Genomic DNA, 25091 nt, shown 5'->3' with positions numbered 1-25091 from the left:
TGGAACTTGGCCTTGCTAGGGCTCATTCCAAATAATGCCGCAACACCAGCTTGAAGTTGCCCTATCACACGGGCCCTATCCAGATCAGTCAAACGTGGTATGTCAATTCTTGGAGCAGACACCAACTGATTGGCACCTGATTGTCAGCACCTGGGGGTACCAGAAGCTCAAAACTGGCAAATTTTCATGGACGCAACCCACATACTCAGCTCTGCTGCTCATCCCACAAATGCATGTTGCTTACAAATGTAGCACCATTTAAAAGGGAAATAAAAAGTCTTTCCAACGGTGTGAGATTTATTGATGTATTGATCTATGAAACACAAATTTCCTTCCTTTTTGTACTTCTACCCTCTGAGTGTAGCAGAAAATGGAAATACTGTTTGTTTGTTTGTTTGTTTGTTTGTTTGTTTGAAGGTGTTATTTCGAACATGTTAAAGTACAAAAAGGAAAAAAAAATGTGAGCAATACAGTAAGTCAAACAGATGACGACCAACCCCCCAAAACAACAATAAAACAATTAAAGCAGTTAAACAATCAAAAAAAAAACAAAAAACCCCTACTTAAATAGGGGTACAAATACTTCAAAATTGTACTTGAGTAAATGCATCTTGTTACTTTACACCACTATTGGCCACACTAAAAATTCATTTTTATATATTTTCACACTTACAGTGGGCATATATACACATAACTGGTAGTGAATTTTAATTATGAAAAAGCTCATTTTACAGTTATGAAAGGATGATGTCCCTGCTGTACTACCTTTGTATTTAACCTGCTCCAATGTGGTAAATGTGTGCTGTCAGTACAGAAATTGTATCATCTAATATTCAGGATGCAGCTGATACAATAATCCAAATTTTCTCAACCTCTCTGTAACAAAAGCTGCTTTATTAGAGCTGTCAATCACTTTGCATGTTCAGATATGTCTTTTGTGAACAGCACATCTGCCTCTGAAGATGAAACATGGAACAGCATCAATGAAAGACCAAGGAGAATTTAGTATAAATACTAGATTCTTTATTTAAATATTGTACATATTTTAAAACATATTTACATAAATTAGACCTGCATTGTTACACTGTAGACATAGGTGTATCTTTCATACACACAAACATCGCTTGCTGAAAGGAGGACAATCATACCATACAGACTGCAGAAGCACCTTTGAGAAACAACTTTACAGGAGAGAAAAGACGGGGGAGGGACTTTCACTTACATCAAACACCGGGCAACGTGACCGACACGACACAAGCTTGCAATGACAGGAAAGGCCTCTTGATTACAGGTCTAGCTATTTGTTAAGGCTGAAACTGTGCTCACCCTCATTCTGTAAGTTCACAGCAGCATCACCTACATCACCACCCCTTCTTCTTCTGCATATGGGATACATCCCTCTGTCAAATATAGGGCTATCTCTGAAGTAAATACAAGTTCAGTACCTTTATACACCTTTATAAACCACTCTGAAAGACAAGAACAATGATTTTTAACTTTGTAAAATGGTGCCAGTAGCTGAGAAAGAAACCATGCAGAAAGAACAGTGCAGACGGTTAATATGCAGATCACTGTGTCCATTATGTGTATGAGGAAGAAACATGTCATCTTTACAGCAGGGCTCACACATCAGTGCCCTGATCATGTGTTTACATATGGCTTTCCTTCTTTGGTTTCATAAACCTGTCTATACTTTGTTACAACCAGTCGCACACACATCTTAACCCAAGAATATGATACAGCTTTTGCTTGGATAAAAACAACTTTAGGCATAGAAAAGACATTTTTAATGTCCATCTGAACGTGTCGACCCACACCTCTGGCCATCACACAAGACTCAGAGCACAAGGAATTTACAGTATTGCTGTATGATGTTTGTAACAACAAAGCGTTGTGTATGACATACACAAAGAAAATGTGTCTTTGGTGCACCTGCTTTTAAACTGTAAAAGACATTGTCCGAACCACTTGGGTGAGCTGCTAGACAAAAAGGGACAAACTATCATGAGCAGAACAGTACTAATCAAGGTCTTTGATTAATGTCATTTGATGCAACACACACACATTTACACACACTCGTTACAATCATGGCGACCATGTTCGTATAAATCATGTCAAGTCATATACAGACATCTGAATTACAAAAGAGAAGCAGCAAACAAATGTAAAAGGGAAATAAGGAACGGAGACATAAAAACAAATTTGACACACCTACACACACACACACACACACACACACGCACACACACCTGATTCTCGTTAAGATAGCTGGATCTTTGTCATCCATGACACATATTTCCTTTCGGCAGACACTTCAAACTCTTACTACTTTAAAAAAATACATCTCTTCCTTTAAACACACGCCTGACCTATCATTGCAATAGTAAGCATTCCCAGATGCTAGCTTTAGCTTTGTGAGATAACAAATATTAACATTAAGTATGCCACACATCCCAATAACTCACGTGTACCACACACACTCACACTTTTTTTTTTTTTTTTTAAAACATCCTCCCTACCACACGTGTTGCAGCGATCAATCTCAGCAAAGATCTTCTTGTTCATTTCAGCCTCTGGAAGTGTGGGATTGATAAAGCTCACTTCAAGATTAACATCTATACAAGAAAATATATTTATGAATGCATGTGTACATCCTCCACGATAGTAACGAAATAGCTCTTTGCTTCAGCAGCCGAAGCGAAGACGACAGAAAGGCCGGAACGAAGCCCTAAAAACACAAAAATATTTACAACTTATCGGGATGTGTGCTCCGACAGATTCCCCCCTGCCAAGTGACGAAAACTGATTAGCCTTGACGTGTAAGCTCTAACAAGTGTTATGGTTTCCCTTTACAGGTTTCTTTGATCGGAGCAGTTCGCTCTTTCAACGTTCACATTCCCAAGAAACTGAAAGCCCATTCTTGAATCTCATTCTCTAATAACACCCATCCATTACTGACATCCGCTTTCTCAGTCCATACATTTGCTTTGTTCAAACACACTAACAACAAGGAACAGATTAACAACTGGAGCAACAGAGACAGCTAGCCAGGTTCAATACTCTATCACTACTCTCCCAAAAATCCCAAGCTTGGCTTACTCTTCTTATTATATCACTTTTTTGTACACAAGGGCTACCAGGTTTTAAAGCCCCTTTTAAGCCGATCTGTCCCAGGCTGTCTCCCAGACACCTAGAAAGTGTTGACGCGACACATTCAGACACAAGCGACTGAAAAGCATCCCTCAGCCCGTCGTGCTCAACTCCTCCTGCCTCATGATCAACATGAAAATGTCCTAGCTGCCTGATTCCCCTCAACCGTTCAAGCACCAAAACAACAACAGAGGAAGAAAACAAAAAATGTACACGGGTGGACGTCGGCCCCGCAGCGAGGAGTGTGTGTCGTGGTTGGTGAGCCTCCCCTGTCAGCCCACAGGATGCAGTGCATTTTTGGGAAGGCTGCAGGTGGAAGACTTATGCAGACGGGAAGGGAGGGTCAGCCCCAGAGAAGCACACACACACTCTCAGACACACTTTTTAGTCTGTGTATTCAGCCACAATGGACAGCAGCACCGTGATATCATCTGGCTTCCCTCCTGCAGAAGAAGACAAAAGAGTGTGAGGAACCGTGCCAACACCTATCACCAGTTCATGCAAAGTAGGGCTGGAATTTTTTTCCCACACTCGAGTGTAAGGCTATTTTGAACTCACTGACACTTCCTTTTTTATTTAGCTTTGATCCAGCAAATGGAGCCAAACTAAAGGTGCGAGTGCAGCCAGAAAATAACTCTCAACATGGGTATTTAAGTTTTACATTTTTAAACAGACGATTTTTAAGGACAGCAAAAATATTCACAACTCGTATTCTCTCGCTTACAATCAAATGGTCTACAGTGTATTTTATATTAATATATCCGCTTCAAGTATGTGTAATATCAAATCAAACTTAAAAAATAGCTGTTAAAATTGACAAGATATAGTGATGGCTATTTTGTGTCAACCTTTATTTAAGGAAAAAAGGCAAAAAGGCTGTTTTGGTTTAAAGCTGTATTTGGTAACTCTTATAAAACAATACAGTTTTGTCATACTTGCTGAAACTTTCACTGTATTGATACAGAATTAAATGAGACAGATAATCTGCGAAAAATAAATCATATTCCTCTACCTACTCTATTGCTTTGTAGCGCTTCTCATGGCCTTACTGCATGTGGACAAAAACAACCAAACACAGCAGAGGAGTCCTGAACGCAGCTGTCAATCATGGCAAACACTGCTCGTGACCTGTGGCAAACTGTCAAACTAGGCAGCGCTTATCAAATATGAATCAAGATTGCCTTTTTCTCACCTCAAATGTTTCCAGGAACAAATTTTAGTGTACTGGTTACCTGTTAGATATGCTGCCATGAACTGAAACAAAACACTGCCCACTGGCTGGAGCAAACTTTCTTATTTTACAGTTAAAATGATCACTAAATTGTTTCTGAAAACAAATGAGGTGAAACACAGACATGTGGTAACAGAATCTTGAGTCATATCTAATCAGCACTGCCTACTCTGACTGCAGTTCATGAGCTGTGACTGACATGACTGACAGCTGTGTTAGAGACTCCACTGGTTGTTTTTGGTGAGTCAAGGCCATCAGAAGCAGTAGGAAGAGGAGGGACAGGATTTGTCTGGCAGACTATCATGTCTCTTGTTCTTCTTTCAGAATTGAGTGACAGTTTCAGCAAAAAGCTATTTTTTAACAGGCTTTAACAGCTTTTAATAATGCTTGAATTACATGTACTGTTAAAAGGAGGGTGTTTTTAAAAAGGGATAATGTAGCATCTGAAGCACAGTGTACTTACCTCTTACATTCAGGCCATTGTCACAGGCAAACTGTGCAAAAGGGGACATGTAATTGGGGTCGTAGGCAAGGTCATGAGCTTGCTTTGCAATACTCTGTGCAGTCTGCAGGACGCTGTCATAGTTGGTAGTCTAAAAGGATAAAAAAAAGCATTTGTAAGAATTAAATATGTCTGCATCTGTGTTCACTTACAATCAGATACAGTTTATGTGACAGCTCGAGGAAACTGATATGATGACTGACTGATATGACTGATATGTGTGAGAGCGGCACCTTGAGTTTTTTGAGCTCCTGCAGAATCATATAGTCTGGCATGTTATCAAAGAGGCCGTCGGTTGCCGTCAGGATGATGTCACCGAGCTGCACGTCGAAGGAGGAGCTGTCAGCTGCTTCGGGGCTAGAGGAAACACACGCGGGCATGGAAAGATCAGTCACAAGTGTAACAGGAGCCGGCGGCGCCTGAGCTGCTGTCAACAGTGTCCAATATGGAATTAAGCAGGTCAGAAGTCACTCTGCCAAATCTTGCCGGTGGACGCAGCGTGGGTGTTTAATCTGACAGCTGACTCGGAAGCAGCCTGTCCGGTGTGTCCTTGCAGAGGTCCTGTTGCTCGCTGGTGCCTTACCCACGACTCAAGTTTAATTATCGAGAGCCTTTCACCTTATGTTCATGCTTCATCTTGAGGGTTTTTATTTTAAGGTGGCAAGTCACAGAGCAGTACATGTACTTAAAGAGGAACACCACCTAAATTAATATGTCCAATATGTTATCTCCATGGCCTGGGAAAGATTAATCAATACAATGAATCAATGAGCCTGAGCTACTCTCTCGCTCAAAGCCTGAAACTAGAGAAGCAGGTCTCCAAATTGTGATGTCATCAAGTATAAAGTTGCTGGTGCAAAGATGATGAATGGGAGCCTTATTTTGTGTGTTCATTTTCTTTTTTATACCTATATGAGCTTTGTTCTATTATGTGTTCTCAGCTCAAAAAGAGACAATGTACCCATATGCTCAGAACATTCCCCTGGGAGCTCTCAGTGCCATCAGTAATAATGGAAATTATGGAATTCACTGTCGTGGAGCAGCTCCAGACTTCACACCAGACATCATAAATATGAATTTTGGCACTACAGTTTTTGGATTTGGAAGAAAGATTGTGTTTTTGGACTGTCTTAGACCATAGCACCATTAGACCATTGCATTAATTTTGAAAATAGGCGCAGTTTCCCTTTAAAAAGGAACATTTACTCATTGAACAGCTAAACCTTAAACTTTATTTCACACCTGAAGAGCAGGATTAAACCAGCAGGGGGGAAAGACACTTTAAAAACAGGACCTCAAGGCTGCTCTAAATGGATTACTAAAGATTTATCCCTTGTAAATCAGGCTGCCATTGTCAGAATCAAGTTGTGACACCTATCTGGGTGGCCTGACACACCTGTGTGCATGCTTGTACACTGTGTGTCTTGTGCTTGAGATATCACTTTATGAGGGAACATTTTGGAACAGCATTCTTGACGATACTTAATGTGCATGTTCACTATCACACGCCTCGTACTGATGAGTTTTATTGGACGTTTTGATGATAAAGAGGACAGTGTGCTCACTTCTAAAATCTCTGAACTGTAAACAAAAACGACAAACTATAAACAGGATATGAAAAGATTTCCCCTGCAGGCGATAACGATAAATAATAAAGGATTATTAAGTATCTAAGGCGGCTATGTGGAGGCTGAGCCTAGTTTGGCCAGGAGTGAGACACCATAGCAGATCTTGTTTGTTCTGCAAACACTCTCTGTCAGTTCCTATTACAAATTTGTTTGCTGCCCACATTAAAAGGATGTGGCATGTGTTAACAAATCCAGCTTGACTCTGCCATCTGAACAATTGTTTGGAAGCAAAAGTGAAAGTGAACCTGACTTTTAATCATTTGCTTTGCAAAATAGTGGGCACACCTTACAGGGAGTAGCTCAGCAACACAGCTAGGTTTACAAAGGACAATTTAACTTTCATCTTTCTATGATTCCCCTTGTATTAAAGATAACCCGTGCAGTGTGTTGTAAAGCCAGCAGTATTGCCTCTACTATGAATCTTTTTTTCTAATTTCTATTCTTTAAATTGCATTCACACAATTTGCAACTGACCTGTCACTGAGCACCACCCCTTCAGCTCCGGGGGGAGCGATTGACAGCTGGAAGGGCGTGTTAAAATAGTGCTGTTGCTCGTCTGAGCGATGAACCACCTCTCCTCCCCGAACCACCAAGAAGCCTGAGTCACCCAGGTTACATGTGTGTAGCCGGTGACTCCGCCGATCCAGAATCACGATACAGGCTGTGCTGCTCCCTACAAAGAGAGGAGAGCAAACAACAACAAGGTTATGGATAAATATAGACATCTGATGAGACACGGTGAAAAAGACATTGATGTCAGTGGAAAAAATGCAAAGATATGTTTTTCAGTTTGAACAGAGAGGCAGAAAAGGAGCACATGATGTATTCGTGTGCTTCTAGAGAGGCAGAATGCACCTCAACCAGTATATCGTCGCCTTTTGGTGCACCTTCCTCACTAATTTCTTGGTCCCACAGTGGGTGGTTGAGCTTATTATGCAATTTGAAAAACAAAGAAAACAAACACAAAGGTCATGGACTGAGCCTGTCCCAGATACCCAGTGACTTCAGGTGCCAACAGTCCGAGTAACCTTGAGCAGGGAAGGTCAGGCACAGACCTTGTCACAGCTTCCCAAAATAAAAGTAGGCCATTTGACAAACATCCTGACAAGGAGGGGAGGAGGGAAACACTCAATGTACGTGCTGGCTATAAATCAGGGATACTGCGTCTCAGAAAAAAATGTGACCTTGGTCACCTGTTGGACATGTGCATGGTTGTAAAAAACTGTCCAGCCCTCCTGCAGTGTCAGTTACAGATTCTTGACCTTATGGGGCTCTGGTGTGAAGCTAAATGTTCACCCCGCATACAAGGGAAGCTGTTCAGTGCCACAAGGTCACTGTCTCTTGACTTCCAAGTGGACGCATGACAAAATACAGTTTGTTATCTCGTAGGTATTACATCACTCAGGATACTGACCTAAACCTAAATCAATGATAACTAAAATCCCTGACGTTCTGTGCCTTATCATATATATTACTTTTTAATCATTATCTGTCTTATTTACTCCTCCATCCTTCCACGCACCTTTCTGCCAGGTTGGTAAAAAAAAGTAACATGCAATTGAAATGAAAATCCGTTCTGCTACGACTTATAGTAACATGTTCTCTGCATCTCGCTAAGCAAGGCCAGCACTCTGACTCATCCTGTAGATGTTGTGCATTTCTCAGAGTACAGCTGGTCTCATGGGAGGCATGACTCACTGCATCGCTGACTGTGTGTGCACCATAAGGCATAACCTGTATGTAATTTTGAATCGGTGTGTACTCACCTAGCAGGGGAACTTTGTTCTGTAGAAGCTCATAGTAGCCAGATGTAAGGATACCCACTGGGTTACTGGGAGTGAAGCGTCCCTCCTTTACCAGTCGCTCGCAGGTTCTCATTAACGTGGCTGAGAACTGAGACGGGTCGACGCCGTAGTCACGCCAACCACCCACGCCATCTGCAACACCTGATACACAACAGGGGAACAGAACTTTAATGTAGTTGTTTTCTTGGTGCTCACCCATCTGCAAACAAATGCTTTAATCATACTAGCTGAAACAACAGGGCTGACTTACCAATGAGTCCAACAGCAGAAAATTCAATCAGCAACTATTTTGATAATCAATTAATTATCTGAGTCATTTCTCAAGGAAAAATGGCAAACATAGCTTTAAAAATGTGGGCACTCGCTGCTTTCATTCGTCTTGTGTTATGAATATCTAGCTCAGACAAAACAAGCAATTTACTGACATTTTATTTCTAAAAAATAAATGGAAGATACATCAATAATGAAAAGAATAATTAATTGTACAAGGACACAGTCTGGCATTGATGTGAAGCACCAAACCCCAGACCCATCATATGTCATTTAAATTTAATAAACTGCAGCAGCAGTAACTTTCTCTGCCTGCAGAAGGCGACATGAAAATCATCATCCGAACCAAACACTGCAACTGCTGTGAGGGTTAATGCTTTTTTGGATTAACAAAATGCCAGACTGGATCAGAGAGAAGTAAATGTGATGGCAGTCGATCCAAGTGGGTAGCGCATACTCAGGATTCAGCAGGATGATACTGGATGACTCGACTGCATATCTTCTCAGTACATACTGTCAAGATCAAGAGCTATAAAGACGGTGGCAGGAGCAAACAGACCTTGATTAAACTGCAGCTTGCATCACCTGACAAAACAAATACTTTTGGTTTCTTTAAAATAAGAGCTGCAAAACAAGGAGAAAATGCTTGTAATAATAGTGCTATAACATGTATCTTCAAGGCATACTATTACAGTATTTTGCCCTCAGTTACCCCATGTCATGTCCATGTTCATCACTTTGTTAATGAACTACTGGCATCAATCTATGGTATGTGAAAACATCATTTTTAATCATATGTAATATCCCCATGCTGTAGTTTCATTTTCTTTTTGTGCTGCAGGTGGAAATTCCCTGGATTAGGAAACTAAAATAACAAAATACACCCTGGGAAATTCCCTCTGCCATGTTGGAAGAAAGGACCACCATCCATTACTGTTATTCAAGCTAAAAAATAGTATACATTTCTTAAAAAACTGTCTTGATAGCCACCCCAGTCCACTTCAGGGAAGTTCACCCCAGATTTAACTACCACCACATCTCAGCTGGCCATGTGAAACACGTGAAGCCCCTGCTGGGGGTTTTGTTTCTCAGAACTGGCTATTTTTACTTTATATCACCAGTTCAACATTTCAGACTGCACATTGCTTGAAAACTATAAAACACGAAGCAAACGTGTCGACCAAGCCACGTGGTTGGTGAAGTATTTCGCTGTTTAACCTCCTGTCAGCTGGGCGGTGAGGACAAAGCAATTACACTCGGCTAAGCTAGCAGGCTACTGACGCTATTAGCAACATGGCTGCCTCCATGCTCAACCATTCTGACCTTTGCAAGACATTGTAGTGTTGAGTCTGAGAGGCTGTTATATGGGCATTTAAAGTGCTTTCCACCTTTAATGAAGCTTATCTATGTCTCCTAATTAGGTGTGTTTGATTGATTGCATTGCCGCTGTGTATTCTGCAGTTGGAGCTCATCTGGGTGAAAGGTCACTCGGTGTTCCACCTTAAAATCACCCGCTAACGGCACACAATGACAGTTTATACGTAAAATGACGTGCTTGTAGCCACATTGAGCTTCTGTGAGGATTTGTAAGGCGTCATTTAAACCAAGAGGAGCTGACATAACGGTGGAGAGGGGAGAAAAGTTATGGCTGTGTTTTTGGAGGGGGTGGGGGCTGTTGTGTTTTCATCCGAGGGTCGGTGCACGTGCAGGCTAGCTAACTGAAGGTCACCTGAACACAGATGGGGTCTAACATACCCCAGCAAGCTAAATGCAGTGTTTTTGTGAGCTTACCCAAAACGTCTGCGTTCCTGTTCCGCGCAATGAAGCAGGCATCATCACCGTAGCACATCCCTTTCTTCAGGATCCCCTTCCGAAAGTCTTTACCGAAGCCATAACTGGCGGTGATCAGGCTGTAGTCCCGACCGTCCGTCTGAGAGAGTCCGCCCAGGACAGCCCTGGCTACCAGTCTGCCATAAGACAGTACGGATAACATCCCCTAGCAAGCAGCAACCCAGTCTTGTTTCGAGCACACACACACTGTCCCTTCTTCTCTCTCTGCCCGGCCCCGGCCGCCTGCCTGCTGGGCTACTTCTTCTGATTGAGCCCCGGCTGTTGGTCTTTATCCGTCCATTCGCTCGTGACCGGCCCGCTTCCGTGAAATAGTAACGTGGCCCCGGCGGTTGCTAACACCCCACCGTCCGTCCGGACTGATTAACGGTCAGTTTATGTCTCAGGTGTAGGTTTCATGAACGCAGTTCCTCCGCTGGGCTCCCTCCTTCCCGACATGTTTCCACTGTGTACCGGACAGAGAGCTGCGAGTACATACGGGTGTTTGACGGTTTACTAAATTGACGTCACGGCAGGCCGACATCATCCAATGACAGAGCAGCGTGACGAACGCTCGTGCTGCGGATACTGAGCCATAGAACATACATCCACCTGTTCCATCCATGCTGAAGACTGGGTGGAAAATATTTATATATACGTATATATTGAAACAGAAGTGCTCTGACAAAAAAATATCAGGAGCACATTAAGTTCTGCTCCTGACCATTCTTCTAGATGCTTTTAGCCTTCCTTATTTAATGATAAACAGATGGAGAAAGCAAACAATGTATGATAAATACTGTATAAATAACCGTTAAGAAGGATCTTTCAAGATATACAAATTACCTGGTAACGCTTTTGTTAGACAGACTTATACTGAATATTGATTATAAGTGTAATTTCTATGGACTGGAAAAAAGAGATTATTTCTCATTTATTATTATTATTTATTTATTTATTTTTATTTTTTTCTGGTTATACACCAAAATATTTTGGATTGATGTTGCCAGCTCCCTAAAAAAGACAAGAGTACCTCCAACTCTCCAAAAAGACACTTAAGATAAATGTTGAAACAAATACGTTTGATGTGATAATATACAGTACAGGCCAAAAGTTTGGACACACCTTCTCATTCAATGCGTTTTCTTTATTTTCATGACTATTTACATTGTAGATTCTCACTGAAGGCATCAAAACTATGAATGAACACATGTGGAGTTATATACTTAACAAAAAAGGTGAAATAACTGAAAACATGTTTTATATTCTAGATTCTTCAAAATAGCCACCCTTTGCTCTGATTACTGCTTTGCACACTCTTGGCATTCTCTCCATGAGCTTCAAGAGGTAGTCACCTGAAATGGTTTTCCAACAGTCTTGAAGGAGTTCCCAGAGGTGTTTAGCACTTGTTGGCCCCTTTACCTTCACTCTGCGGTCCAGCTCACCCCAAACCATCTGGATTGGGTTCAGGTCCGGTGACTGTGGAGGCCAGGTCATCTGCCACAGCACTCCATCACTCTCCTTCTTGGTCAAATAGCCCTTACACAGCCTGGAGGTGTGTTTGGGGTCATTGTCCTGTTGAAAAATAAATGATGGTCCAACTAAACGCAAACCGGATGGGATGGCATGTCGCTGCAGGATGCTGTGGTAGCCATGCTGGTTCAGTGTGCCTTCAATTTTGAATAAATCCCCAACAGTGTCACCAGCAAAACACCCTCACACCATCACACCTCCTCCTCCATGCTTCACAGTGGGAACCAGGCATGTGGAATCCATCCGTTCACCTTTTCTGCGTCTCACAAAGACACGGCGGTTGGAACCAAAGATCTCAAATTTGGACTCATCAGACCAAAGCACAGATTTCCACTGGTCTAATGTCCATTCCTTGTGTTTCTTGGCCCAAACAAATCTCTTCTGCTTGTTGCCTCTCCTTAGCAGTGGTTTCCTAGCAGCTATTTGACCATGAAGGCCTGATTCGCGCAGTCTCCTCTTAACAGTTGTTCTAGACAATGGGTCTGCTGCTAGAACTCTGTGTGGCATTCATCTGGTCTCTGATCTGAGCTCCTGTTAACTTGCGATTTCTGAGGCTGGTGACTCGGATGAACTTATCCTCAGAAGCAGAGGTGACTCTTGGTCTTCCTTTCCTGGGTCGGTCCTCATGTGTGCCAGTTTCCTTGTAGCGCTTGATGGTTTTTGCGACTCCACTTGGGGACACATTTAAAGTTTTTGCAATTTTCCGGACTGACTGACCTTCATTTCTTAAAGTAATGATGGCCACTCGTTTTTCTTTAGTTAGCTGATTGGTTCTTGCCATAATATGAATTTTAACAGTTGTCCAATAGGGCTGTCGGCTGTGTATTAACCTGACTTCTGCACAACACAACTGATGGTCCCAACCCCATTAATAAAGCAAGAAATTCCACTAATTAACCCTGATAAGGCACACCTGTGAAGTGGAAACCATTTCAGGTGACTACCTCTTGAAGCTCATGGAGAGAATGCCAAGAGTGTGCAAAGCAGTAATCAGAGCAAAGGGTGGCTATATTGAAAAAACTAGAATTTAAAACATGTTTTCAGTTATTTCACCTTTTTTTGTTAAGTACATAACTCCACGTGTTCATTCATAGTTTTGATGCCTTCAGTGAGAATCTACAATGTAAATAGTCATGAAAATAAAGAAAACGCATTGAATGAGAAGGTGTGTCCAAACTTTTGGCCTGTACTGTATGTGATATGTGTAATGATAACATGTTGCATAGCACACAACTCTTTATTTATTTTTTTGGAAAATTCCATATTCATAAGAAGAAAAAAAAAGGTCAGAAACCAAACTGACTTTCCTGTACTTTATTAATACATTTGATCAACACAGCACCATGTTCCTTAATGTTAGAAAAAGAACAACCAAAAAACAAACAAAACAAAAAAATACAAAATAAGACCTATAAGTTATTAAATGATTATAAAATGATGCATATAACAAAAACCATGGCATTATAAATTTTGTATTATATTTTTGTATTTTTTGTGTGTGTGTTTTGAGTTTTTGTTTTTTTATTTTATTGTTTCCATATCTGTTTATGTTCTGGAAATGTATTTGTGCACAATAAAAGAAGTGGACAAAACAACAACAACAACAACAACAATACCTTTAAGTTATTAAATGATTATAAAAGGATGCATATAATAAAAACCCTGGCAACGTTGTATTATTTTTGTATTTTTTTTGTTTGTGTTTTTAATTTTTGTCCTTTTGGTTTGTGTTTATTTTTGTTGTTTTTGTATCTGTTTATATTCTGTAAATGTATTTGTGCACAATAAAGACAGTGGACAAACACCACCCACACCAACAACAACAATACCTTTAAGTTATTAAATAATTATAAAATTATGCACATAACAAAAACCCTGGTATTATAAATGTTTTTTTTGTCCTTATAGTTTGTGTTTATTTTTGTTGTTTCTGTCTCTGTTTATGTTCTGTAAATGTATTTGTGCACAATAAAGAAAGTGGACAAAACAATAACAACAACAGCAACAAGAGTACCTTTGAGTTATTAAATGATTATAAAAATAATGCATATAACAAAAACTCTGGCGTTCTAACATTAAAATGTATTAATTTTTGTCTGTGTTTTTAGTTTTTGTCCTTTTTTTATGTTAGTTTTTATTTTCTGTATCTGTTTACATTCTGTTAATGTATTTGTGCACAATTAAGAAAGTGGACAAAACAACAACAACAACAATAAGAGCTTTAAGTTAGGCTATTTAATGACTATGAAATTATGCATATAACAAAACCTCTGGCATTATAACATTAAAATATATTATTTGTTGGTGTTTTTTTTTTTTTTTTTTTTTGTAAATTTTTGTCCTTTTATTTTGCGTTTATTTCTGTTGTTTATGATTCGTTTGTATTCTGTAAATGTAGTCGTGCACAATAAAGACTGTGGAGGGAAAAAAAAGAAAAGCCCGACGGACCCGCAGTTCCTGCAGTGAGCTGGGATGAAGTGCGCAGGCTTCAGATGTGCACTTGTTCTAAACGTCTGGACATAACGGAGGGCGTTGGACTGTACCATCCCTGGCACTGTCTAGCCTGCGGTGCATTTCTATTAATTATAAGGTTATTTTATAATTTAACAAAGGCTCCAGAAAATATAAACCCATCAAAACTCACACTATCTGTCTTTGTATTTTTTTAATTGCCCTACCAGCAAATGCTGCTTATATTGTAGTAAAATACAGTTTAAGGTGAACTGAGGTCAGAAATGGAGCTGACAGTTAAAGCTAACTAATTCGAGTTAGTGCCCGTGTATAAGTGGTAATAAATTCATACGCTTCATGAAATGAAACACGTGAAGAAATAACCTTTTGGTTTTAGATGTGGTTTTTGGCTAAATCATGATTATCACAACTACGTCACAGGAAACTGTCCCCACCTCTATTCCCTACAGGCTACTTGCTATGCATGAAAACGAGCGCACCCCGAGCCAGAGTCCATAACCGTGCTGAGGGAGGGAGAGAGCACAACAACGCATTGTCACCGAATTACCACTGAGACACACACACACACACACACAGACCGTCTCTTCACGGTAAGAAATAATTCACTTATAATCTATTGATGATGTTATTTATTTGTGGGTAGGCTCGACGGGGGAAATAAGCGACACACATAGCCTATTATTAGAGCCTATGTGTGCCGCTTTGTCGGCAGGATGCTTATGATGCAATGACTGGTACTCACCGTTTTAAAATAAAAACAGGCCATCGTTCACTCATTATTGCTAGCACAGGCCTATTATTATTATTGAGGCATATTTCTATTTAGATTAACCAAATGATGTGAGGATAATGGTGAGAGGGTGCATCGTGAATGCCTTTGAAACGTTATTACGAGTGTCTTTTTGGATTGACTATTGACTATCTCTCGCTCTTTGGTCTATAGAGTAATATAATTGGTTATATAACAATCCACTGTTAAATGAGAAGGTAGCACTGGGCCATATGATATGTCATTTCTCAGGAAAAGGAGTGGCAACGCTTGTTTTAATATGCTTGACTCTTATTATGATCATTACTGTGACACACTTTTCTCTCCAGGTCCATGATGGGGAGGTTGTGTGACATAGCTCTTGTGTCCCTCCTGATTGTGTTTCTGTTGAACACCGAATCAGCATGGGCGAAGAGAGGCGGCAGCAGCAGCGGCAAGAAAACCTCTTCTTCTTCATCTTGGAACAACAGGGGTGGGACACAGTCAAAACCATCTCAGCCGGGAAGCTACCCCCGACAGCCACAGAGTCCCAATCGAAACCCCAATCCATACCCTGCTGGGGGAAGTTACCCTGGAGCAGGCAACACTAATCCAGGAGGAGTCCCCAGACAAAACCCACCAAATTATCCAGGAGCTGGTAGTAACCCTAACCAGTATCCCGGTAGAGCCAATCCTGGAGGTTATCCAAACCAGAACCCTGCAGGTGGATATCCTGCTGGGGGGTATCCGAACCAAAACCCAGGGAGAGGGAATTATCCAAATCAACCTGCAGGAGGCTACCCAGCGGGAGGTAGCTATCCAGGCAGACCTGGCAACCCAGGAGGATATCCTAACCAGAACCCTGCAGGAGGCTACCCTGCAGGAGGCTACCCTGCAGGAGGCTACCCAGGTGCAGGAGGGTATCCTAATAGGGGAGGTGTCAATCCAGGTGGGTACCCGGCAGGTGGTTACCCAGCAGGTGGTTACCCAGCAGGTGGTTACCCAGTCAGAGGGGGGAATACAGGACAGGGTTGGGGTCAGCCGGGATGGGGTCAAGCTGGTGGGTATCCGGGGGGTTACCCTGGTGGAGGGGTTGGTGGCTACACCAACTGGAACCCAAATAATAAGATCCTCAGTCCCCGCTATGGTGGAGGATATGGATATGGCGGTGGTCATGGAATGGGAGGGTCTCCTTTCTCTCGTTCTGTGCAGAACATGGGTTACGCGCCCAAGTCTTCAGGTTTTGCCAAAAAAGCCATGCTGGCAGCAGGCGTGGGTGCTGTGGCTGGAATGGCCGTCGGATATGGATTAGGGCGCTTCCCTCGACCACACTTCAGTTTCCGCAATCCCGAAGAAGAGTACTACTACAACAACTACATGTATCGGCGTTATGGTACCCAGTCCACCGATGAAAAGGACTATGGGCGTGATTATGTCTACAAGCCTCCACCTCGGGCAGAATCTTACGACAAGTTCATGGATAACTGTATGAATAGGACTGACACTCTGAAAGACCAGAGGAGTGGCTCGACCACACCTAAAAGTCAGGGTGGAGCTGATGACGATGATGACACCGTCAGCATTGAGGAGATTGGATACCCGGCCCTAATTGTGCAAGTCAAGGCCCGGCGCTGCGTCGAGCAATATATGGTCTACTCGGAGCGCTTTCTGCAGGAACGAAAGGCGGAACAACAAGTCATGCCAAGTGGCAGCAGCCCTATAAACTACGGGGCGGCTCAACTTTTCACGTCCCTCCTCATGCTACTTTCCAGCATGCTACTCCTCCAGTGAGAACACTTTGTCCTCCTTTTACTATACCCTAAATGGATTTCTACTTCCTCCATTATATCTGCACGACCATACAAGGCTAATGTATATTATCTCCATAGCGGGCTTTCTGGGTCATATAAAGTCAGTCCTCTATTATCGTCTCAGAAAACTAATATGTGTATATAGGAACTAAAGGCGTCCATTTTAAGAGGCAGCAGTCAGTGTAAGATTTCACAGTTAGATCATGGAGGCATCAGTTGTGTGTTGTACAAGCTGCACGATTTTCTCTCTGTTAAGTCTCTCAATAATTAATTTCACATCTTTGTTATTTTTGCACTTATTTTTACTCCACATTATTACGCACTGAATGCATAGAAAACAGATTCAGGGTACTTAAGTTCAGTTTTTGTGACAATTTATTGGTACAATATGTCTGCTACTGTGTAAAATATGAATGTAACATTAAGAGCTCCGACTAACATCATTCACTCATCCTTTTCATCTGCACTGGACAATTCAACGGACTGATTTTTCAGTGGTTTAAATGTGCTTAAAGGGAAATTTTGCTCACTTGTAACACAACTCTGATTTTAAAAAAAACCTTGGGATTCTGTGTAAATGTACTTAAAAACAAAGTGTAATGTGAATCCTTTTTGACATACAGTGGAGGAAACATATTTCCAATGCAGCTATTCATGTGAAATTAAGAGCCTTTGTTTGCAATGCCAAGATCAAGGCTCTTCCTGTCTTTAAAAAAGAAATCTCTCACAGTCATCAGGTGGGATGTTGGTCCATTCGTCCACACAGACTCTTTAAATCCTGAGAATTTTGGGGCCTGTTGCGAAGACAAATAAAAGAAGAAATTTCACCCTCAAAACTTTAACGATTATACCCTTTTCCCACCAAGTTAGCTATGGTTCTTGTGGTTCTGTTCAGGATGATGTTCAAGCGTGAACCAACTATTAAAGAGACCACTGCATGCTCTTTTTTTGTCTGACGATTTCTCACTTGACTTCCTCAGTGCTGCCCTCTCCAACCTGTCGAATATGACACGCCCACTGATGTTGTCTAGGAAAAACTGCCATTTTTTGGTTCCAGCTGAGAACTAACTTTTTGGGTTCTTAACCAATTTATTTTTTGGCCACAGTGCTCTAAATGGATGAAGATTAGGTGCGTAAACTAGAACAGAACCACTTTAATGTTGGTGGAAAAGGAGTATTAGTGTCCTCAGTTCCTGAAATGCTTCCTGAATTTCATTAAAAGAAAAGGTGATATAACACAGTGGTTAACATGCCCTTGTCCCGACATTTTTGGATCGTGTTGCAGGCATCAAATTCAGAATGAGTGTATATTTACACAAAACAACAAGTTTATCAGTACACTATATTACACTATACACTATATTTAATTAAATACAGATTGAAAAGGATTTACAAACCATTGCGTTCTGGTTTTATTCCTGTTTTACACATTGTCACAACTTTTTTGGATTCTGGGTTGCACAAAAGAATGTTTAACCCAGTGTTGATGCACTTTAAACCATTTAAAAACCAGGTTTTCAAAGCAGATGTCGTGATCACTTCCAAATAATATAGTATGTCAATGGGAACAAAAGGAGATATGATTCCTTCAGATGTTTTTTTTTTCCGGGACCAAGCACAGCCAAAACAAGAAGAAAATATGTTATCAGTGAGAGAAAAGAAGTAAACGCCCTCAGTTCATAATGTGGCTTGCTAACAGTTCAGTAATGGATATGTGGCGATGATTGGCTCTGCGTTGTTCAATGGAGATGAGGCCATTTAATGGTCATAACTGAGACGTGGGCACATTTTGGTACAAACATATTGAATCAGACTTCCCTAATGACCACCATCAGTTGACCATAATTGGAAATGCTGCCTGTGGACAAATGGTTTACTATCCTACAGTTGACAGTTAAACACTTAAATGGTACAAATCTAAATATGACTGAAGGAACGTGATACTCTCACAGTTTGCTGCCTGTAAAATCCTGGATTGCATGTAATAGCCCTTGACAATAGGGGGTGTCAGTGAGCTTGTGTCCTTTGATGTGCAGCAAATGTCATCAGTGGTGTAGTGATGTTGCTGCCTTGCCTGCAGCTGTTGAGAACAATAGGTACGTTTGTTGTCGTGCCTGATGTTTTAAGTCTGTGCAGTGCTACATGTTGTCCGGTGGAAGCTGGGATTTGACTGAGGTTTTGCACAGATAAGGTCCATAACAATTCAAGACTTCAGTGCTGAATTCTGGTATCAGAGCATTAATGCTAAGCTTTACGGTAATCTCACTCTTCACACACAGCCCCTTAATGTCGTATCTATCATGAGTCAGGCAAGATTAAACTGAAGCTGGAGACACTGGCTTACAGTTTCCTGGAAACAGCGGAGGTTACAGCGTCTGTTGGTTCACTGTCACATTTTACATGGATACTGCTGTGGTTGGAGTTTCCAAGCAATTTTCCAGGTTTGAGCCGGTCAGTACATCTCCCATCTTCCTCTCATCACTTGAATCTTTGCGAATCACAGTCAGATAGTCACAGGTCTGTAAATACTTCTGTTTGCTTCCCACAAACCCCAGACTCCCCTGGCTGTCATGGTGTATGTCTCCCCAGGAATGAAACTCTTACCCTCCTTTTTCTGCCACTGGATCTGTGAGTTTGTGTATTGTATAAATTTATCTGCACCTAATTTCTTTGTGTTTGTGATGATGTTACAGCTCCAGATTGTTTTTGTTCTTTTTATCTGAATGTTCTAATTATTTCTCCCCCTCTGCGTTTGTAAAGCACGTTGTTACTGTGTTTTGAAAAATGGTTCATACATTAAGTCTGAAGGCTTTTCAAGTTAATGTTTATTTTAAAGAGAAGCTGTCACTATTCATTTCAGTCCGCTATTTTGACAGAGCACTAGTGCATCCTGTCTGTTGTATGATGCAGTCCAAACATTGACAGTGTATCTACAGGTGTTCAAATGCTCTGTTTTAAAGTGAAGGTCTTTAGTCCTTATGTGTTATTTCACATTCCACATGTATTCTTTTAAAATCTGCAGCATTGTTTCCTGTTCATTTTTGTTGAATCTGGCAAAATGTTCCCAATTGATATGAAGTGACAATTTGACATTTTCATACTAACCAGGCTGTAGAATATCTGTAAAGTGCACTTATTTCCCTTTAGCTTTAGATATTCTGTATCTGTGTCATTGAGCTCATTTTGACATCTGTGTGACTCCTCTGATTTTGACTTGCAGTTGTTAACGCTTTGGGTTACTTACATGATTTAATATGGTTTGTCATGAATGTTTGTGTGTTAAATAAAATAAGTAACAACATTATGGTTTCTCATGTCTATATGATATAATTCCACAAACACTGCCACATATTCTTGTTCACAATCTCCTTTATACTAATGCACTATTTAAATAATAACACCAATTTATAGAATAAAGACAATAAAACAAATAATAGCTAATATGTTACCTAACCAATAGAGTTACTTGCAGTTTAACTCTCAGCCACCATTTGCTTTGACTCTGACAGGACATATCTGCATTAGAAAACATCTCCAACTTTAGACTGTATTAGGCAAAGCTTTTTGTTAACAGTAATGCATTTGGTATATTTTGTTGAATGAAAAAAGGTCAAAACTATAGCTCCAAAAACAGTGGCAACATTTTATGTGGATAGTCAACCTACACTTCAACAGTTTATTAGTTGAGATTCAACAATTCTGCAGATGTTTTACAGACTATCAAGCATAATTCCTGAAAATACCTACATATTCTCAGAATAATTTACCATAAAACCTCAATTAATCACCCAGTCCCTTTTGGTGTGGCTACATATTTTGACAAATAAATGCCTGTCTCAATTAGACACCTGGTCTAGTTGCCATGCAGTTCTTTTTTAAAATAGACATTATTTGGATGTATAAAACCAGGTTGCTGTCTACCTCAAATTGTGCGTCCATTCCTCGATTACCCTGTAAGTTACTCATATTCCTTAAGTCCATAAGGGTCCTCAGGTCATGATTGAGATATTATCTGAAACTTAATTTTATACACAGGTAATATCCATACTGGTTTAAATAAACAACGTGATTGTATTTCCTGATCTTTGCTGAGCAACAGTTTTGTGTGAAAGGAATTAAAGGCCTGTCCCATATGAAGGCCCATCCCAAATATAGAGCCTGGGCTATTAATTAAAGTTTTACAGTAGTTGAACTTGAACAGTTTACACAACCTGTGCAGCTTAGGTTGAGTAAATAGTTCAAGTTCAAATTCAATTCATTTTCTGGGAATATGTATTGATGATAAACATCTGCAGAATAAAGTGATTGTCAAATCTCAACTAATAACCTGTTGAAACGTTACAAATACTCTATAAAATCTCTGTAGGCGGACTATCCAAATAAAGTGTCAGCATTATTAGTCTCTTGACACACAAGTTTAATAAATCTAAAATGAGTCATTTGTATTTTTTGACATTTACCTCAGCAGTTGTCTTATTTGATGGTTCCGACTTCTCAAATGTGAGAACTGACTGCTATTCTTTGTCTTAGGTCTCAGGATTTTGAATATTTTGGAGGTCCTGACTGTTCCTCAAACAGAACAAAACATCTGATGTTGTCATGTTGAGCTTTGAGAATTTTTTTAAATTTGTATATTGACATCTTTTCTAATGTTTTGCAGAATAAATTGATGAAGATAGATTGATTAATCAAGTAAATCAGCAGAAATAATTGTTTGTTGTAGCTTTATAGTCAAAACATATGTTCACCAAAGGAAGCTGCAATATAGTCACTTACAGTGATACCCAGCCCATGCTCCTTATTCATTCTTTTGCAAGGATGATTTCTTTGGCTTTTTGCCTTTATTAGATAGGTCTAACCGTGACAGAGGAAAAGAGAGGGAATGACATGCAGCAAAGGGCTGCAGGCTGGAGTAAAGCCCTTGGCTGCCGTGGCAAGGACATTGCCTTCATATATGGGATGCTCTAACCCACTAAGCCACCAGGTAAACTGCCCATGCTCTTTATTAACTGTTTTTTTATGATGGCCTAAAGGTAGTCAAATTTTACTGAGTCAGCAATCATACTGGAATCAGCCCATGAAACAAACACCACTACCGTAGAATAAGGTTTCTAAAGCCACTGAAATTCCAGAAATAAAATACTGCACTCTGCACTCATACACAGTTAGTAATATCACCATCACCTTATATTAAACAATAAAAGACAGGAAGGACAATTTGTTCAAAGGGGCTTTTATTTTATTGATGATTGATTCCTTTCCTTGTGATGACACTTTGGGTTACATATCTCTTATCCAGGCCGCTATCAGGAAAGACACCACATGTCCAAGCGTGAGGAAGATGTTCGCCGTAGGTGCGGGGGCAGCCGCCTTAACAAATGCTCTCCAGAGATCTTGCTTTTGCAAATTTTGGCCTTCTTTGGGGTAAAGCTGCTGATCTTGCTCAGACGAGGAGGTCTTATGGCTGTGATGTTTCCCAGATCCGTGCTTTGGCTTGCCGAACAACCCCAGCCCGTACCCGGTCCCAGTGCCTCCGAGTATCCCGGCTGCTGCTGCTCCCGCCCACTTCAGGCCCTGCTTGGAGAGGCCTCGGCCCTGAGAGGGAGGGGCTTTGCTGCCATCACCTTTCCCTTTATTCTTGCTGCTTCCACGCTTACTGTAAACACCTGGGCACAGAGCTGCCATGAGCAACAGCCAAACCCACAGTAAGAGAAGCTTCTGCTGGCCGGTCATACTGGAGATCTGAACCCCTCAAAACACACCTACGTGTATAAATAAAAGAGTGACAAGTGAAGGCTGAGGGTGAATAGCCTGAGGCTGACAAAATTAAATGATACTGCTCTGTCTTTGTGTTTTTAGGCTGCATATTTATTCTATTATCTAAGAGACAAAGCGAGAAGGTTTGGCTGTCGTTCAAACTGCCATTAAAGCTTTTGATTGAGCTCCCTGCACATCCAGAGTCACATGCTCACCAGACCTGACACAACAGAGATCCAGAACTATCCACATGCTCTGTCTAGCTCTGTCAACACTGGGATTAGCTGGGCATTATGTGTGTGATGCATATTTCTCCCTTTCATAATGCATTTGTTTTCCCTGGCTCTGATAAGCAGTGATCGTTACAGAACATATTTATGATGTAGTATCAAACAGCGAGGATATGCATGCATCATGTAAGCGTCACATCTAGAAGGAGGTACTTTCTAAATCTTAAAACATACAGATAAAATGTGCTGAAATCAACAATTTTACAATTCACACCACAAAAATAAAGATTTTGTCTTTTCTTTTTTACCTTTCTGAGCGGTCACACTGAGAGGTCGTGATGCTGGAGGACACTTACAGCACAGAAGAGCAGCATTTTGGTATCAGTATTATTACCACACCAACATCCACTCAACAGAGCCAGCACAGCTCCTCCCCAAAACAAACCCCGCTTTGCCATTGGTTCAAGATCAATAATACAGTACAGGTTGAATGATTTTGGCTGATGGTGGCATTTTACATACAGTCACCTCGTGTTCTCCCATTATTTACCAAAGGCAAAGGCTGCAGCAAAAACAAATATATCACTGTGTGTATTGACTAGTTATTTTCTATCACAGGTCTGTGTGTTTGAACTTCTTTTTCTTGATTAAATGCATACATGTTTATACCTACAGGAGTCTAATGCTCAGCAGTGATTAGGGAAATGAATGGTTTGTCGACTTAACTTTAACCTAAACTGGCCGTTTAGCTGGAAGGATAGCCTGTGGCTAAATACACTGGAGTTATTATAAGACAGTAAATCATTAACGCATATTTAACAGGAGAATATGCTCTCTTTAAAGATTAATCAGCACTGCTGCTTTTCATTTGAAGGCCATTTTCATCATAATATGTGCAATAATAACCAGAAATCTTAATTCTGTGCTTAAGAGATTGAGCTTCTCTGTGTTTTCTGGTCTTCCATCCATCCATCCATCCATCCATCCATCCATTTTCTTTTGCTTATCCGTGGCTGGGTTGCAGGGCCAGCAGGCCGAGCAAAGCACCGCAGACATCCCTCTCCCCAGCAACACTTTCCAGCTCCTCCTGGGGGACCCCAAGGTGTTCGCAGGCCAGATGGGATATGTAATCCCTCCAGTGTGTTCTGGGTCTTCCCCGGGGCCTCCTATCAGTGGGACGTGCCCAAAACACCTCCAATAGGAGGCGCCCGGGAGGCATCCTGATCAAATGCCCAGGCCACCTCAACTGACCCCTTTCGACGCAAAGAAGCAGCAGCTCTAGAGCACAGATGTGGAAGGCTCGGAAACACTGATGAATCAGAGCAGACTGGGTTTTTCCGGGAGGGGGGTGTAGAGACACTGGAGCTAAAATGGAGTGTTTTAGTCAGAGGGTGAATACAGATATATTTAGAAGAGACAGTATGAGGAAAATAATCTGTTTTTGGAACATTAAAGCATGTGAACATGTTCTAGTAGAAACCCAGAATACAAGTATGAAAATGAGAATAATATGGGACCTTTAAAAGTAAATCCAGAACTTGAAACTGACTTTTTAAACTTTTCAACTCATACAGAGAATGTAGGCTATTGGAGATGTTTGAGGTATCATATCGAGTCTTTATTGTTGTGTTTCTTTGATTAGCTTGTGCCTTTACTGTGTCAGTTTATGTGCAGCCAGATGTTAAAGACATTTGGTCCGGAGGAGCAAGTGTATATCTATAAATAAGAACATTCTTTAGCTTATAAATGGAAAGATTCATCATGCAGACCAAAATAGAGTACGTTAACTGTCACTGAACACAAGCACAACAGCTCATGATGGATGGCTTTAAGAATTTAAACTGTTTTGTACAAAAGATCAAGCCTGTGATACAAAACAAGTATAAAACAAGAGAGCATAGAGGATGTAGGACAAGAGAGATAACTGTTCTGAGACATGAGATGGTCAAATTGCGATGAACTGGGCGCAATTCCCTCAAAGAGCTATGAATTTTTGCTTTGTGTCGTATAGAAGATCTGCTTGGGGGCACGTTTTGTTCAGTATCACTCGAACAGTGGCTTAACACATTCAATTTACCATGTGACTAGATGCAGTGAGTTGCACAGAATTTTGTTTTGTTGCTGTTT

General features: G+C 40.9%; 2 protein-coding genes across 2 annotated transcripts; one reads left to right on the top strand and one right to left on the bottom strand.

The window, feature by feature from the left end:
• Window positions 1-1006: 1006 nt before the first annotated feature.
• Window positions 1007-10914, bottom strand: LOC117269827 (protein phosphatase PTC7 homolog). The gene is made up of 6 exons (XM_033647169.2): window positions 10378-10914; window positions 8278-8457; window positions 6986-7184; window positions 5117-5240; window positions 4845-4974; window positions 1007-3593 (listed from the first exon to the last, which is right to left on the bottom strand). Exons 1-6 carry the CDS (start codon window positions 10577-10579, stop codon window positions 3535-3537), a joined length of 894 nt encoding a protein of 297 aa, XP_033503060.1. The 5' UTR covers window positions 10580-10914; the 3' UTR covers window positions 1007-3534.
• A 3953-nt stretch (window positions 10915-14867) lies between these two features.
• LOC117269819 (uncharacterized) lies at window positions 14868-20278 on the top strand. The gene is made up of 2 exons (XM_033647160.2): window positions 14868-15008; window positions 15517-20278. Exon 2 carries the CDS (start codon window positions 15521-15523, stop codon window positions 16955-16957), a length of 1437 nt encoding a protein of 478 aa, XP_033503051.1. The 5' UTR covers window positions 14868-15008; window positions 15517-15520; the 3' UTR covers window positions 16958-20278.
• The last annotated feature ends 4813 nt before the right edge of the window (window positions 20279-25091 follow it).

The sequence above is a fragment of the Epinephelus lanceolatus genome, chromosome 19, assembly GCF_041903045.1.
Source record: "Epinephelus lanceolatus isolate andai-2023 chromosome 19, ASM4190304v1, whole genome shotgun sequence".
NCBI classification, from domain to species: Eukaryota; Metazoa; Chordata; class Actinopteri; order Perciformes; family Serranidae; genus Epinephelus; species Epinephelus lanceolatus.
The sequence above is the reverse complement of the archived record's forward strand: the minus strand, read 5'-3'. Positions and strand labels throughout refer to the sequence as shown.

What these genes read in the sequence shown, in the direction of transcription:
- LOC117269827 (XM_033647169.2), bottom strand. Translation starts at nt 10,579, where the DNA reads ATGTTATCCGTACTGTCTTATGGCAGACTGGTAGCCAGGGCTGTCCTG. An exon ending in CAGGAACGCAGACGTTTTGG is followed by an intron (nt 8,458 to 10,377) that starts GTAAGCTCACAA and finishes GTTGTGTATCAG; the next exon opens with GTGTTGCAGATGGCGTGGGT. An exon ending in GAACAAAGTTCCCCTGCTAG is followed by an intron (nt 7,185 to 8,277) that starts GTGAGTACACAC and finishes CTCTCTTTGTAG; the next exon opens with GGAGCAGCACAGCCTGTATC.
- LOC117269819 (XM_033647160.2), top strand. Translation starts at nt 15,521, where the DNA reads ATGATGGGGAGGTTGTGTGACATAGCTCTTGTGTCCCTCCTGATTGTG.